This window comes from Nansenia antarctica (assembly GCF_963989245.1).
Source record: "Nansenia antarctica genome assembly, chromosome: 11".
Lineage (NCBI taxonomy): Eukaryota > Metazoa > Chordata > Actinopteri > Argentiniformes > Microstomatidae > Nansenia > Nansenia antarctica.
This window is the reverse complement of record NC_137681.1, coordinates 28,761,388-28,779,020: the sequence shown is the minus strand read 5'-3', so window position 1 is coordinate 28,779,020 and position 17,633 is coordinate 28,761,388. Positions and strand designations below refer to the sequence as shown.

Sequence of the window (17,633 nt, the reverse complement as noted above, 5' to 3'; positions counted from 1 at the left end):
CACTGACTTTCGATCTTTTGTCAGGTGCACCGAATACAATTATCTCTGTTTTGTCCTTGTTTAGTTGGAGGAAGTTTTGTGTCATCCAGGCGTTTATTTGCTCAATGCAATTACAGAGATTGTCAATGGGACTATAGTCGTTCGGTGAGAGGGCGAACGACTAGTAGAAGAAAACAGAAACACACAATGTGTGGTGTGGCATCACTTATTTTACTCCATTGTGAATGGTTGAAACCTCTGTCAGAGAGAACAGAAACTTTAATTGTCCAGTCTCATGCTGTTTCAATGTCCACACTTAAAACAGAATTTCCAATACATTGCTTATGTATTGGTATGTCACTAGTGTGAATATTGGAACATAGCAACCAACCAATTAGTAGAGTAATTCTAGAAGTATACTTTCTAGTATTTCTTTTGTGTCATCTTTAATGGTCTCCATGCAGTGGTGTAGTCTACGTGATACGCAGGACTACGCCGTATACCCACTAGGAAAGGACAAGGATTTGCGTATACCCACTAGGAAAGGACAAGGATTTGCGTATACCCACTAAAAAATGCGCGAGGATACGTAACGGCGTTTTGTGACAGAACTTTCACACTTTTATTCATAAAATTCACCCCGTCTGTGTTACGAAGCACTTACTTCGAACTTTCTGACATGTTTGTTATCGCATAACCAGTCGTTCAGAATGCTAGTCTCAGTATTTCCCCTACAGAGCCTTGGGGTGGGCGGGCCGCGAATTTGCGAAACCTAGGATGGTAGGGGGAGGCAGGGCAGCCAATGAGGGGGCAATGAGGAAGTGCTTCACCAACCAATCAGGTAGCGGTATTGCCCTGCCTCCCCTTACCATCCTAGGTTTCGCAAATTCGCGGGCGGGCCAGACCTCCACACACAGCTTCGTGCCGCTGGAGAATGCTTTTGTTTTTGTTTTGTGTGCGCGTGCGACGCGAGAGAGTTTTTGCAGGGTGAAAGCTCTGTAGAAGAAAGTAAGCAAGTTGAAACGTTAGCAAATATAATTACTGTGTTCTGACAGAGAAAGTTGGTTCAAATTAGTCGTTATTATTGTGACTAGAAAGTGTCTGATTATAGTTTCATGGTGTGAATAATAGTGTCAAAGAACGAGCATGCTCAGAGGTGATTAGATGAGCTAGTCTGCTGCACACATGACAGCTAAAGAGCTAACTGGAGGCACTTTATTATTTTACTTAAAGTAGATATACAATCTTTCTTATTCTGCTAGAATTGGGCTTTATGGTAATACCATAATGGTATATTTACAGTACATGGACAGTGGATTGGAGCATTGGAACAAACCCTCACTCATTGGAAATGTCTGTTTTTTGTAGTTGGACATACGATTTTCTTACAAGCAACCCAATATTCAATTAGAATGATGTTATGATTTGATATGAATTCAATGTATACCTCTTATTAAATTATAAATACTCTGGTTGTTATATTTGCCTTTTGGTTGACAGCAAAAGAGGGAGAGAGGAGGATAGAGAGGGAGAGAAGGAGAGAGAGCAGGATGGTGTCGGCACACCAGAGAGAGAGAGCAAGAACCAGGTGAGAAAGTGGACATGTAGTCAAGACCACATAAGTAGCCTAACGGCCCTTAGGGGGCAGGAGCCTATCTCCTGTTTCTGTAGCGTGAGGCAGCTTGATGTACAAGTACAGTCCATGCCACCCCCCCCCCCAAGGCAGCAAACACCGGTGTAGATGCATACTGTATGCATAAGTGAGTGTGGCTGTGGTGGTGCTTATGGGGTGTCGCTACGGGACAGGTGTCACTCTGACTGGGAGGGCAAAATCACAGTATACCCACTAGAAAAAAATAGACTACACCACTGTCTCCATGACAATCTCATAGTAATAAAAGCAATTAGGGACTCAAGCAGCAGCAAGCAGGCAATCATTACACAAAGACGTGACTTCAATAAAACCTTTTATTGAACTTGCCATTCCTATAAAGTCTGGTTACCAGACAAAACTTTACAAAAAAAAAGAAAAGAAAAAAAGAAAAGCAAATAACATCTAGTCTGATGAAACAAGCCTGATCATCTGTTTCAATCTGGCATTTAGCCGAAAGACGGGCACTCGACAACCTGAAATAGAGCTGGACCAATCAGCGTACTCGACAAAAAATGGGGCTGGTTCGATGGTTTGGTTCAGTGTTCTGATTGGTTGAAAGTTGATTCAGTTGCTTGCAGATTAGTGTTTTTGATCACGATTGGTTTCAATGAGGAGGAATGTTAGGACTGAGACAAAGTGAAGCAGAACAGTGAACAACAGGCTAAATAACATCCAAACCAGAAATCAACATAAATATCGGAGGGGAGGGGGGGGGCGGTAATCCACTTATGTACAATAGCTTCATAAGTCACAAAAAATATACAATACGTATGTAGGCACAGCAGTAACCGTTGCCAAATCCTATTACCCAATCGGAGTCGTCTTGAGTCCATCAGTATACATTTAGGTGTTTCCGAATGTGTGCGTGTGTGTGTTCATACATGTATTTGTCAACACTCAAGCCTCCTAAAACCATACGGAAAGAAATGAACAGTCCTTTCAACTTTCCTGTCCTGTGAAATGACCCTTTTCCCCTTCCTTAGCTTGAGGCGGGGCTGATGACATCAGTGCACTGAGGCTCACAGAAGTGTCCGAAGCGACCGTAGACGTCACGCGCCCGAACGGCAAAGTAATACGTGGATCCAGAGACGAACTGAGTCAACGTGCAAGCCATGGGCAGCGGGAGGGCCTTCACCTCCCCGATCTTCTTCCAGTGCTGCTGGGCCGAGGACGGGCCGCTGGCCTCCTGGTGGAAGGCGAACAGGTGGTAGCTCTCCACGGCAGCACAGCTGCGGTCCGTCTCCGCCACGCACCAGGACAACACAATGCCGTTCTGGCTCTGCACCCGGGCCAGCTTCAGCTGAGGCTGCTGGGGGGGCGAGGTCTGGGTGGCCTCCAGGGGCAGGCGTGTGGGGTTCGGGGGGGCGGTGGGTAAGGGGGGCAGGGCAGTGGAGGGGGCTCTAGTAGTGTTGGTAGTGTTTCCCAGGCGTGCTTTCGATGGGGAGTCCTACGGGAGGAGATATGAATTAGTGATCAGATATATATTAACAATCAAATGAAAGGTCCAGCATGTAGTTTTAAGAGGCTTTTAAAAAACTAGTAAAAACACATCTTTTCTCCCTGGCCTTTGACCTGAGGTGAGCCTGCCTTCCCGACACTGCACTCTTTGCACTTTTATTTGTACTGCACCTTGCTTTTAGTGTATTTTTCTATTTTGTCAGTTTTTTTCTTTAATCTGCATCCCTTTTACCTTGTTTTTCTCTTTATATTGTATCTGTTAAGCACTTTGGGCGGCTCTTGTCGTTGTAAATGTTGTGCTATATAAATAAATGTTACTTACTTACTTACTACTTACTTAAGAGTACAATAGACAAGATATTTTAGAGAAAAGTTTCATATGTATTTTATTTTGATTAACATGTGTGTGACACAGGCCTATACACATTTACTCCATATTGAAGTGGAATTTCAATAAATAAATGTGCACTTTTGTAGTAGATATCTAGAATCTCACCAGAGGGGGGCGATGGTGGACCGTGAGTTGAGGACTGCTCACGGAACTTTGAGGAGATGCTCTTGCTGTAGTACCTTTGGCAAAAATAAAAAAAATCTCAAATTACACACAGTTTCTCAAGATAAATACTAATAATAATCTTTGATATTATCCTATTCTCTACTCGGATGATGAGGGTTGAAGAAATGTCATGAGGATATGACAAAGTCATTCATTATATACACACACACACACACACACACACACACACACACACACACACACACACACAGCATTGTGGGCCTCACCAGTAGGAGTGCTGATCAGTGGGGGAGGCCCAGGGGTACGTTGGGTAACCGAAGAGGACGCTGTTGTCACTTTGGCCTTACTTACACCAGTCACTAAGGAAAAGAGGAAAGAGGGAATTATTAAAGGACGATAAAAAGAGGTTATAAAGAGAGGAGGAAAGTGTGAGGAAAACTAGACGAGAGAATTGCAAAGAGAGGAGAAAATAATCGTTCTTCTGGGAGAAATTATGTGTTTTTAACTGAATTAACAATGAGGAGGGGAGTAGGAATGAAACGATCAATGGAATAGAGGTGAAGAAAGTGAAGGGATGGTGTTCGGTCTTCCTCACCTTGCACGTCGTCATCATCCTCAGTGAGATCTATGAAGGAATTTTTGAGACGAGGCCCCTGGCCAGTAGTTTTGGTTGGGATAGACCCTGTAGCTTGATTATCTGAAAATGAGAAAGATGACATTGAGAGACATTGCACAGAATGTTTGGAATAAGGCGGCGTCTGCTAAATGCCAAAAATGCATGGCGTTGCTCTCTGAGTGAATTGAAAGGTAAAGTCACTTCCATTTCAATTTCAACACAGGCAGATTTCCACCATGGAAACTTAAGTCCCAGAGTTATGTTTCTATCTCGCAGGACAGGCCCCAAAACGTTCTGAGCCACGGTCTTAGTGGACCATCCCTGACTTGGGGTCATGGGGATCTTTTTTGGAACTTCGGACCAGGGACACAGTTTGCTCCTCCCTGCTCACCCCAAGTCCTCAGAATCACGCTGGGTGATGGAAACACTACTTCCCAAAAAAATACTACTGCTTACACCAAGAAAAGACTGGTGTGGGAGCAAGTCCTAATGGAAGGACACCATTTGAAGAGCAATATATACAAACCAAATTAATTGTCTGTTACGACCTAACCCTAACCGTTTATGTAAAAGGAATCACGTGTGTTCAATTAAAAAAAACATTGTAAAAAACGAATAATAATAAATAATAAATAATATAACAGGTAGAACTTAAGTGCTAACAACGCTTAGGTTGTGGGTTCGATTCCCGCTGGGACCATATATACCATATTTTCCGGACTATACAGTGGGTTCGGAAAGTATTCAGACCCCTTTAAGTTTTTCACACTTTGACATATTGCAGCCATTTTCTAAAATCAATTAATTTAATTTCTTTCCTCGTTCATGCACACACAGCACCCAATATTGTCCGAAAAACACAGACTTGTAGACATTTTTGCAGATTTATTACAAAATAAACACTGAAATATCACATGGCCATAAGTATTCAGACCCTTTGCTCAGTATTTAGTAGAAGCACCTTTTTGAGCCAATACAGCCATGAGTCTTCTTGGGAATGATCCAACAAGTTTTTCACACCTGGATTTGGGGATCTTTTGCCATTCCTCTTTGCATATCCTCTCCAGTTCTGTCAGGTTGGATGGTGAACGTTGGTGGATAGCCATCTTCAGGTCTCTCCAGAGATGCTCAATTGGATTTAAGTCAGGACTCTGGCTCGGCCATTCAAGAACATTCACAGAGTTGTTCTGAAACCACTCCTTCGTTATTTTAGCTGTGTGCTTGGGATCATTGTCTTGTTGGAAGGTGAACCTTCGGCCCATTCTGAGGTTGTGTACACTCTGGAAATGTTTTTTGTCCAGGATATCAATGTACTTGGCTGCATTAATCTTTCCTTCAATTGCAACCAGTCATCCTGTCCCTGCAGCTGAAAAACACCCCCACAGCCTGATGCTGCCACCACCATGATTCACTGTAGGGATGGTATTAGGCAGGTGATGAGCAGTGCCAGGTGTTCTCCACACATACCGCTTAGAATTAAGACCAAAAAGTTCGATTTTGGTCTCATCAGACCAGAGAATTTTATTTCTCAGAGTCTGGGAGTCCTTCAGGTGTTTTTTGGCAAACTCGATGCGGGCTTTCATGTGTTTTGCACTGAGGAGAGGCTTCCGTCGGGCCACTCTGCCATAAAGCCCCGACTGGTGGAGGGCTGCAGTGATGGTTGTCTTTCTAGAACTTTGTCCCATCTCCCCGCTGCATCTCTGGAGCTCAGCCAGAGTGATCTTTGGGTTCTTCTTTACCTCTCTCATCATGGCATTTCTCCCCCGGATGCTCAGTTTGGCCGGACGGCCAGTTCGAGGAAGAGTCCTGGTCATCCCAAACTTCTTCCATTTAAGGATTATGGAGGCCACTGTGCTCTTAGGAACCTTAAGTGTAACAGAATTTTTTGTTGTAGCCTTGGCCAGATCTGTGCCTTGCCACAATTCTGTCTCTCAGCTCTTCAGTCAGTTCCTTCGACATCATGATTCTCATTTGCTCTGACTTTACACTGTGAGCTGTAAGGTCTTATATTGACAGGTGTGTGCTTTTCCTAATCAAGTCCAATCAATATAATTAAGCACAGCTGGACTCCAATGAAGGTGTAGGCCCATCTCAAGGATGATCAGAAGAATTGGACAGCACCTGAGTTAAATATACAAGTGTCACAGCAAAGGGTCTGAATACTTATGGCCATGTGATATTTCAGTGTTTATTTTGTAATAAATCTGCAAACATTTCTACAAGTCTGTGTATTTCTGACAATATTGGGTGCTGTGTGTGCATGAACGAGGAAAAAAATGAAATTAATTGATTTTAGCAAATGGCTGCAATATGACAGAGTGAAAAATGTAAGGGGGTCTGAATACTTTCCGAACCCACTGTAAGTCACACTTTTTTTCATAGTTTGGCTGGTCCTGCGACTTAGTCAGGTGCGACTTATATATCAAAATATATATAATTTCATACTGACTGACATGAACCAAGGAGTAAACATTACCGTCTACAGCCGCGAGAGGGCGCTCTGGGCTATATGCCACTCCGGTACCACTGAAGAAATGAACTGGAGCTTGGTGAACTTGCTTACTTGTAACTTGCTTGTTGGACTCACTGGCTTGTTATGTTAATTTAGCCTATTCAGCCTCCCAGGTATGTTCTTTATGCTATTGTGTAGCTGAATACCTGTTAATGTGTTACGTTAACATACCGGACACCTATTCAGCCTGTTGTTCTGTGTGCTATTGTGTAGTTGAATAACTTGCCTAAGGCCCAATCCAGATTCTCTTTTTTACCACTTCGGCTCGTTTTGGAGTCACTCGTTTTGGAGTCACTCGTTTTGGAGCCAGAGCCGTAGTGGTTCCCCGGGGGAAATGGGACAACCCTTCATGGGACAACCCTAATACGTCATCCGTAGTGTAATGAATGGGTTAATTCATAGTCAGGACAGCGCATGCGCCTTAGAGAGAGTTTGTGATATACCACTAGGTGACTGACAGGTGTCGAGAGAACCGAGGTAAACTGGTTATACCTTTGTTGAACCCAGACTCAAGTGTCTTATTATTCTATGTCCAAGTGACATTACACGTAGTATCGTAGAAAAGCATTGACGGTCGCGATTCATTCACAACTTGAATGAACTTGAACGCTATCAATCGATCAAACAAGTCATCAAATAAAAAAGAATAATGCTTCATTATCATGGGGGAGAGAAGTTCTACCCGGGATTTGTGTCGTATCGACACCATTCAAATGGTTTCAGATTCCCTGTCCTCTCCCCTATCCGGACACGTTTGAAGTGTTATCCTAACCCACGGTAAACCACAGCTATTAACCCGCAAATGGTGCCTCCGGGCACCGTGTTTGTCCGTGAATAACACCGGCTATGAAGGTGGTACAAACATAATACTACTTTGCTAACTTCACCATCGGTATTCGGTCATTTTGAGCCATCAACCAACCCGCTGGCACCCTGGGAAGTTATGTTTCGAACCCCGAGAGCATGCATAAATGTCTATCCGGAAAGAGTGCACTCTCCTCGGCCGCGGCACGCGCCTCTCCTCTGTAAGGCGGAGGAACGAAAAGCTAAAAATGCAACAACTTCGAGGCTGAACTTTAGTTACATTTACGGCGTCATATGCCATCAAAGGAAACATGGAAAAATGCATGACTTACAGATTTAATTTTATGACGTTACGAAATCCGATGTGACAGGAACGCCTATCATGCTGTCAAACACCACAGGTAATAATTTATTTCTAAATAAACATGATTGTACATCTCTGAAATGTGAATCGCGCACCAATTTATTTCTATTGGGAAGGCTGACGCCGGGGCAGCCTGTGACAAACGCGCTCCGGTGTCCTGCCCGCTGTCCCAATCGCTGTGGAACTTTCTATGTTAAGCACCTCGGCATAACAGCGATTTCTTTTGTTATGCTTGTTATAAAGAAAAGGTCTATAATGCATTGAAATGACATTAGTACATCAGACATTAGACATTAGACATCAGACATGGAAATATGTCAATGCGCGGCTGTCATGCACAAATCAGCTTGTAACGTTAGACACACAGCACATCGGCATAATAACGTTTTGTTGTTGTTGTGCTTGTTATTAAGAAAAGGTCTATAATGCATTTAAATGAATGATACAACCCATTAATAATATTACCTAATAACAACTGCTCGGATAAGATTGCGGGTGCTGCTACATGGAAATAGGTCAAAATGCGCATCATGTACAAGTCAGACGAACGTTTGACAGATAACTTTACATATGACTTCGTTTCTTGTTGTTTGATGGGGATTCATTATCTTTGATGGGGATTTTCTGTGCTTAGTGATTTCCGGTGTAGCAACTTTCAAATACTCATGTCGTCTTCAATTTGTTTCCGATTTCAATGTATGATGCATCATTTGAAAGCTTACAATCTGTAGTTTAAGCACATGTAAAAAACAGAAAAATGATTTCGCCTACAGGTAGCCCTTTTCATTGGGCTGTGTCACATATGTGTACCATCATCCGCTGTCAAACGCCACAGGTAATAATTGATTTATGATTGTACATCTCTGAAATGCTCGACTGTCATGCAGCGTTGCGTTACTGTCACGTTAGACACAGCACCGACATAAAAGCGATTTTGGGGTTATGCTTGATATAAATAAAAGGTCTATAATGCATTGTAATGACATTAAACTAAGATAATACGATGGTTATCATATTTTTTCAAGTCTTTAATTACAAGTAATTCCAGAAAAAGTAAATGACATTTCAGGCTCGCTTCCGTATTACGAGAGCGAAAATAACATTTTTGTAGATGTTTCGCAATGCATGCCGGAAGGGAGTCTCATGGCTCCGAATCGAACGAGGGTCAAGATTTTCTCCGTTTGGAGCCAACCCTAACCCTAATCCTAACCCTAACCCTAAATGAGTAATGAATTGGGACGCCATTACGGCTACACGTGAACGCGCAAAACGGAGATTAGGGTTGAAAACGGAGCCAGAGTGGTGAATTGGGATTCACCCTAAATGTCTTCTTGGTCTTGGATTTTGTGAAATAAATTTCTAAATAGTCCAGTGCGACTTGTATATGTTTTTTTCCTCTACATTACACATTTTTGGCTCCTGCGACTTATACTCCGGAGCGACGTATAGTCCGGAAAATACGGTACTGCCAAATGTATGTAGTCATTGCAGTGTAAGTGGCTTTCGATACAAGTGTCAGATAAATGGCATATATTATATATGATTATATATTACAAATAACCAAAAACTATATATATATATATTTTAAAACTGTCACAGTAAACCTGTTAAGGACAAACCCACCTGTCTTGGACGTCATGGCGGTCCCAGAGGGAGTCCCTGGAGCGGCCGAGCCTGTAGCTGCCGGTCCTGAAGCCGAAGACAACGAGGACGACGAGGACGACACCACCCCCGCCACGGGGGCGCACATCGCCGGCGCCCTCGCTGTAGTCACTGACACCCCCGCACTGGGCGTACTAATACCCCCCGCGCCCCCCTGGTACACCGCCCGGGCCAGGGTCACCTGGGCCGGGGAAAGGCGGGTGTTGGAGGCCTGAAGGCCGGAGACCGTGGTGGACATGATGGCGGTGGAGGGGGCCGCCTTGAGGATGTAGGTGGTGCCGGGGGTGGTGGTCATGGCCTTGTTGAGGGAGTTGACCGAGCCGAAAGAAGAGACAGGGATGTTGACCAGGGTCCCGGGCTGGCCGTTGACGCCGGACAGGGGCAGCTGGATGAGGAGGGGCTGGCCCTGGCCCACCATGTTGCCGCCCGACATGGTTTTCAGCAGCAGGGTGCCTGTCTGGCCCTGGGAGGAGACGGTGGCGAGCGAGGAGGACGTGTTGGAGGTGGTGGGGATCAGGTGGAGGAAGGGGGTCTGCGACACCATGGCAGTGGTGGCGGTGGGCAACTGCTTGGACTGAGCTGGAGAGACTGACACAATAGAAAGGATAAGAACAGGTGAGTTCAGTAGACACGGTCTGCAGGCCAGGTAATGTTACAGGTAATGTATTTAATCTTTTTTTTAAAAATATATCTCATGGTTGTGGGTTCGAGCCCCTAATTCAGTATAACATCCTTATCACACACGGGCAAGGGAGATATTCATGGGAGTAAGTCAGAGAAAGGATCCTCACCTGTAGTGTTGGTAGGACCCAGGGCTGTGGGCGTTTGCTTTACCTCCATAGTGGTCCTCACTAGCCTGTTTAGAGAGATGTAGAATGCTTTGAGTTGTTTTTAAGAAGTTATATAGACAAGGGAGGACAGAGCATGGGTCCGTGCTTTGACCCATACATTTTGGCCATTTTAAAAATTCTTTGTGGGGCTTTTGTGATGAACATGAGACGGTCCACTCCATATGTAGGATTTTCTGGGAGTTTTGCTGTGTGCACTTAACATTTTGGGCAGGCGCTGTGGTGTCATACAAGCAAAAACAACCCCCCCCCCCAAAAAAAAACCTCAAACTTATTTTTGTATCAATAAAATAAAATCCAGAAAAATGTCTTAATCTCGAAATTATGTAAATTCAAGAATTATTTTTTTTAATTCATAGTTAAGTTTTTTAATGAATATTATGAGGCAACATACTTTTCATGGTTAAAGAACATAACACATCTTTACATTCATAACAACGATTGCAACTGCACCCATGAAGACTCTCCATCCAGAAATAATTTAGTAACCAAATTTCAATAGAACACACAGAAGTTTGCAAAATAAACGTATAATAACACGTAAAATACTATTTCGACATAAAGAAAAGTCTGCTTCTTTTCACTCTAAGCAGTTCATTGATAGAGTCCCGAATCTTTCTCCAGTCTTCACTGCACATATTGTTGAACCGATGTTGTAAATGCGCCTTCATAGTCTCTCGCACGTTGATGGGCAAGGCCTCCTTGCCACTAAGGCCTACGTAATTCACATTGTTGACCCAGTCCGAGTAGTGCTCGTAAGGGACTATGTTCCGGAACAGGTACACTGCGTAGCGTTCGATTCTAGCCTTCCCTGTGCCGGTTCTGCAGTCGTAATACAGCTGTCTCTCCCTCTCCTTGCTGAGGGGACGGAGGGTGATGTCTGCTCGTGTACTTCCTCTATTGTCTTGTTCCAGCGGCTCTTTCTTGATTGGTTGTCGTCTCTGGGTGATTGGCGGCTTTTCATCATCCTCCTCCTCTTCCTCCTCCTCTGTTTCCTCTTCCTTCTCTATTGACAGTAGCGGTGTCCTACCAACAGAGGGCGCCCGCCTCTCTCTCTGTACCCCAGACTGCATCTCCAGCGGCTGCCTTCGAAGCACGCTGTTGGGGGAGGAGAGGTGCAGTTGGATCGGGTTTCTGCATAACTGTATTACTGTGTACAGCATGAGGTTGATCAAGCTTCACATTGTATAACGTCACAAGACTCTGGACCTTGAACCACGTGGTGTTTTGCAGGCGAAAAAAAAAGAAAAAGAAAAAGATCGGCAAGTTGTGACTCATTTAATCCAAACAAAATAGTCAAGGTGGGAAATTTTGGGGAAAATGTGAGAGAAAGGCACTCAAATGGTCAAGTCAAGGCGGTCCTGATAAAAGATAATTATGATCTGTTTTCCCGAAAGTATGGTTTTAGGCCCTTATTTCAATCTTCACAAGACTTAAATCTCCAGCCTTAAGTGTTAACGGATAACGTTCCAGGACAGAACCACACATGTTCAATCACGCGTTGTGTGTGTGGTTCCGTGTGTGGTATTGGCTTCAGGCCCGTATTGTCACGTTCATACAAAGGCACAATGATAAATCCACATACAATGATAAAAACACACTGCAGCATGATTTGAATGACAAAGGAAAGGAAATACATTTTACGCTGCAAAAAACCCCAAAACAATGAAAATATGCAATCTCACATGAGTAAAGTAAAGTAAAGAAAACTGAAAGATTAGGTGAAGGTCTGCCATGGGGAGATTTAAATGTCTGAAAACTGTGAATACTGAGACTAATATATGATGTGTTGAGTGAACTAATACAGTACTATATAATTTACTGTAATATTTCAACTTAACAACATGCGTCTTACATTTATAGAATATATTCGCTGCTAAATCTGTTTCGAATACTCTTGGTCATAATATCCTAATGATCCTATGGAATTGCTTCCAAGTAATTAAAAGCCTTCTAAATAAGGAGGCAGCAGCAGCAGGAGTTAGTCCTTACCGTTGTGTGGGAGTGGTGGTTGTCACAGGTGCAGCCTTGGCAACAGGGGATGTGAGCACCTGCTAAAATTACAAATTAAATGAACATCGTTAACACTCCTTTAATTGGACAGCTCAATATGTATCGACTAGCTAGATGACCTCAAACTATTTCTGTGACACATATTATATATACATATATACAGTAGATATATTTTTAATGATCCCGCCACTACCAAAAGTACAAAACTTTTTGTACTATTCCCCCAATTGAAGCATTTTCCTGGTTGCAAAGAATTTACCTAGTAATTACTTTTGAAATAATGAAAATTATGACATTTATTACCTCCTGTTTTTCTTTTTTTTCTGAGGCCTGGTTGGCCTCTCCAAATTTTTTTGCTAGTCTTGCAATCTTGGCCTGAAAAAGAGTCAGAGAGACAATGATAAAATGTGAGACTTTCTAGTTGTAAGGATAACATGTTATTGATGCCTCTCTTTTATTTTAATTTTCTTCGTAAGATACACGTCTATTGCCATTCTCGTTTAATTGTTTTAATTTTTCAGGAGCTTACCTGTAATGTGTTACAGGTGCTCTGGTGTTTGGTGGCACTGTCAATCTTCTCCACGCGTTCCTTCAGCTCCTGTAAATTCTGGTCGAAGACAGTCAGTTGCAGCACCCGCAACCGCTCCTCCACCAACTGCTGTACGACCTGAGGAAGAGAGACAATGAAAGGTTCAGACATTTACATTTTTGGCATTTAGCAGACGCCTTTATCCTAAGCGACTTACAACAAATACATTTGTCTAATTGAATCATCTATCCATCAGTCATCATAATAAAAATAAATATATGCTAGGACCAGGGGCCACTGGCAGTCATAATGCTAGGGAGAAGGAAGAATTACTTATTTGTTCTTATTATTTTTTAATTAAATGTATTAAATATTTTTTTTCTATTCAGTCAAAAGGCATCAGGAACCAGGAGGAGGTTCGCACTCAAATAAGGCAAACTTCAGAACCATCTTATTTTTTCCAAATTACTATCTTATGTTTTCCCCCTCTATCATGCAGAAGTGCACACCCAAAGGTTTAGGCCGAAGCCTTCTTCAATGTGTGTGGCCTGAGCTAAAAATATAACAGAGACTCTTTCAAATCTGACACAAAGTAAACTATCTGGAATTTCCCCACAGGGAAGAAACATCAACCCATGAGAACAAACAACTCGTCTTCCAATGGTCAGACAGTCAAACAAACCTTTTCAAGTTTAAGGCGACTGCCCGCATTCGCAGTGATTTTCAGCTCCAGCTGTGCTTCTAACTCCACGCCGTCCACCCTCTGCCTCTTCCCCTCTCTCTCCACCTTCACGTTGCCCTCAGGTGTAGGACGCTTCAGTCCAGACACAGTGCCCTTCTCCTCCTTCACAACTGTAAAGAGAGTGTGATGCAATTTGTTTAGTTAGCGGCCACCACAGGAATACATTTCCTTTGCAGCATACTTGTGCATTATGATTTTTTTTAATGTTTATGTTGTGTATTCCCATATTGCCCCCCCCCCCACCCCCGAAAACTAATGTCCAAAAATGGACCACTGGCCAGTTTAGCTAGGATAGGTCCTGCTGTTAGAATTTGTGATTCTGATTCTGCTTCATACCTGTGGCTGAAGAAGAGGTGGATGAGGGATGAGATGTGGTAGAATTAAACTCTGCGTGAACCTGCGCTTTCACTTTTATCTCCTTTTTCACACTGGAGGAGTCGACTTCCAACTTTTCCTTCATTTTCTTCTCCACCTTTACAGTTAATCCTTCCATCGCTTTTTGTTTATCATCCTTCTCTCCCTTGTCCTCTTCCTCCTCCTCCTCCATGTCCTGATCAGCCTCGGGGGCAGAGGTTGGGGAGGGATTGGGGGCTGCCTTGGTAGCCTTAGGGGCGGCTGTGACGGTAACCTTTGGTGAGCAGGACTTCTCCTCAGGGGCCTTGTTCTCTGTACTGTCCTTGTCCGTTTCCATGGCCACAATGTCATCCTGCTTCGTCCCCTTCGTCCCCTTGTCCTTCCCGGACTCTTTGGCAGACGTGCCAGGTGGAACAGCGGACTGAGAGGACTGAGAGTCCTTAGCAGAATCCACGGCTTTGTCCTCTGTTGTAGCGCTCGTCTCCTGGAGAAGAGAACAACCAGATAAGTAAACTTGGCTACAGTTAGCGAGCCGCCAAACCACCTAATGCTAGCTAAAAAACAAACAAAGTTCCAGCAATGCTTGGACCCCCTAATCCATCTTCAGCAGTATCAAACCATGACCCAAATGTCCTCTTTGACCTGTTTTGACCTATCTTTGCTGTCTTGTAATACTAATATTATTTCTCTCTCTCTCATACAAACCTCTTTTTTCGCGCCAGTGGCTTCTTTCTCTTCTTTCTTCTTGTCCTCCATCTTTGTGGTCACCTCTTTGTTCTGTCCTTTCCCAGTCTCATTTGAAGGGGACACAGGACACTCTTTCCTCCCCTCTTCTTCCATCTTTTTCAGTTCGCTGTTTAGGGAATGGAATGGCGACGGGGGTGAGGGAGGGGTGCCTTCTTTGGCATTCGAACTTTGGGAGGGTGGGGAGGGAGACAACGATAGGGTCAACATCAGGGGTGGGGAGCGAGAGGCCTGGGAGAGAGGAGATGTGGAGCGAGAGCTCTTCAAGTCCGTGTCATTTTTAATCTTGTCTGCCCCCTTCTGTCCATCTGCTGTATGCGTGCCGTTGACTAGAGGGGTCTGAGAAGGGGGGGGCGAGGGATTTAACTGAGTAGGGACGGGGGACGACAAGGTGCTGTGGAGAGACTCCAGTTGCTGGCGGTCGCTTATTTTCATGGTCTTCCTCGCTCTGAAGATTTTCTTCTTCTTCTCCGCCACGGCAACTTCCATTTTCACCTGAGAAGAGACAAGCAGGGATGAGGCTGTTAGTCTAGCAGGTCAGAAACACCACAGTGACAGACAGGATCCATGGGAGGGTTACCAGCATTATCCACCCACCTGTTAACACCCACCTGCCCTCTACGCACCGCAGTACAGATGAGGCAGGCGCTGCAGTGTTTCAGAGCCAACACTAGGGGTCACTGTAGAACCCTGTGGGTTGTTTCCTCTCCTTTGTTCTTTTCTGGAAGGTTCTTTTTCCACTGTGAGCTCTGCATTCTTAGCTATCCTTTTCAACAAGTCAGTTTACACAGCAAATGTGACCTCAGACGAGTCTTAACTACACAATCTCAAATCCTGGCGATAATTCCAGCATTTCTTCGCTCACAACTTCTCTTAACTAATAATGCCATACGGTTAAAAATGACACTCTTCCTAACATGACAGCAGTACCCACTGTACCCTCATCACTGTCCTTCACTTCAATTGGCTGACAAGCTTTGGGATGTCAAGTGTAGTTCAACCCTGTTCTGCAGCGTGGAACTAACATTATTCCAGAGGACAGCAGCATTACTCTGCATTCTTCCACTCCCCCTTCACTCTCATTGGCCACTTCCCCAGCAAATCAGGGCTGCTAGTTTCAGGCTCTGCTGGCAACAGTGACGGTTATGCAATGGGTGCTGGATTTACCGTACACAGTTCCAATTGCTGAACGTATTTGGGTTTCAGGGCTAGGTTCCAATAGGAGTGTACACTATTGTAGAAGTAGATTTCTCTTAGGCCTCACTGTTTCATCCACACTGAACTCAGTTGTGGCAATAAGTATACCAGGCCTAGAACCATGTAATAGCCTCATCTGTAACCATATTAAATGTTTAAATATATAATAATACAAATAAATACATTTATATAGATGTTTATTATGATATATAACACTTTATTTTATATCTCACCTAGAGGTAGTGTTGTTTTCGATCATGGATTTGGCACCAAAAAGCTCCAACAACCTAGAGAAAAACATAAGAGGAACATTTTATATGTATTCACTGGATTGACTCGAAGCGTATTTCATGCTTGAATGGTATGCAGCATTAGACAGGACAAGCACAGGTAATTTGATATTCAATACACACTGAAAAGGAGATATACTGGACAATGAGTAACCAAGTTGCCAACATGTTTTACTCAGAGGTTAATTTAATTATTTCTATTATTATTTACGTCTTATTATTATTGTATTATTATAATTATTATTTTAATATTATTATAATTTAGTTATAACAAAAACACAGGTAATGGGTGTGATTACGTCGCTTACTGCTCACAACATGACAAACACCTGAGTAACAATTATGGCAAGATGTGAGCATAATAATGATGTGTCCCAGGGCTTAGGGACCAAATATATAGGCTATACTCACGCACGGAGACAGGCACACACAGACAGGCGCGCACACACACACACACACACACACACACACACACACACACACACACACACACACACACACACACACACAGGACTACCCCAGGGGAGGCTGGTGGCGGTACAAACAGGAGGACAGGCTCATTGTAATGCATGGAATGGAATGGAATGAGGAATGATTTTAAAACACGCATTCCACATTCCATTCCATGCATTACAATGAGCCCGTCATCCGACCCCAACCTCCGCCAGCCTCCCCTCTCACACAGAGGATCAGAGCGGGTATAAGCCCAAACTACACCATGATCAAGCTTTGAAAGTTAATTCTTGTCATGACAGCTAAAGCCACTGACTAACTACAGACTGGATAACAGAAATGTTTTAACCATCTGCATTGATATTTTAACCTAGTCACCAGTCAAATAAGTCAAAATTAACTTGGCGAATAGCAAAGCTATGAGGTCAAAGGTGAGAACACCACACAGGACCACCACCTGGGTGGCCAGTAGTCAGGCTGGAACATGTTAAACCTCCCTTGCTTACTGTATATAAGGTCCAAAATGTCTAGTGGTCTAGCTTTCATATGTATTTTTGGATCCATTTTATTTTTAGCTTATTCTTCAATTGTCACGTTATTTATTTATTTAGTTGTTGTTTTTGTGGTCTTAGCTGTAACGACTGAATTTCCCCTCAGGGATCAATAAACGAATTGATCCCTAATCTAATAATCTTATCTATATCTAATAACTATCTATCTCTATCCATCTATCTATCATTCTGGTGCTAGTCACAGTTATTTTAAATTGTCGAGGGGATGTTTCACCAGTCATACAGACGTGACATCATCACTTACAGAGATCAGTAATGTTTGCGGAGTAATTTTCGTTGCACTTACAGCTACAGAGATGACTGGGTAATGAAAATGACATAGGGT

The 17,633-nt window shown here is 43.4% G+C and overlaps 1 protein-coding gene across 1 annotated transcript in view; it reads right to left on the bottom strand.

Annotated features, from left to right (window-relative positions):
- Nucleotides 1-2,070: 2,070 nt before the first annotated feature.
- Nucleotides 2,071-17,633, bottom strand: part of LOC308168076 (uncharacterized protein) — a gene marked incomplete at its 5' end in the record, with an annotated part of 58,437 nt that continues 42,874 nt past the window's right edge. Inside the window, 13 exons of the mRNA XM_080542551.1 lie at nucleotides 2,071-3,080; nucleotides 3,588-3,661; nucleotides 3,875-3,967; nucleotides 4,204-4,305; nucleotides 9,528-10,154; nucleotides 10,358-10,417; nucleotides 10,989-11,512; nucleotides 12,407-12,468; nucleotides 12,731-12,802; nucleotides 12,957-13,094; nucleotides 13,639-13,808; nucleotides 14,035-14,536; nucleotides 14,758-15,291. Coding sequence (XP_080398677.1) covers nucleotides 2,613-3,080; nucleotides 3,588-3,661; nucleotides 3,875-3,967; nucleotides 4,204-4,305; nucleotides 9,528-10,154; nucleotides 10,358-10,417; nucleotides 10,989-11,512; nucleotides 12,407-12,468; nucleotides 12,731-12,802; nucleotides 12,957-13,094; nucleotides 13,639-13,808; nucleotides 14,035-14,536; nucleotides 14,758-15,291 — 3,426 coding nt within the window. The 3' untranslated portion in view covers nucleotides 2,071-2,612. The remainder of the gene's footprint in view (nucleotides 3,081-3,587; nucleotides 3,662-3,874; nucleotides 3,968-4,203; nucleotides 4,306-9,527; nucleotides 10,155-10,357; nucleotides 10,418-10,988; nucleotides 11,513-12,406; nucleotides 12,469-12,730; nucleotides 12,803-12,956; nucleotides 13,095-13,638; nucleotides 13,809-14,034; nucleotides 14,537-14,757; nucleotides 15,292-17,633) is intronic.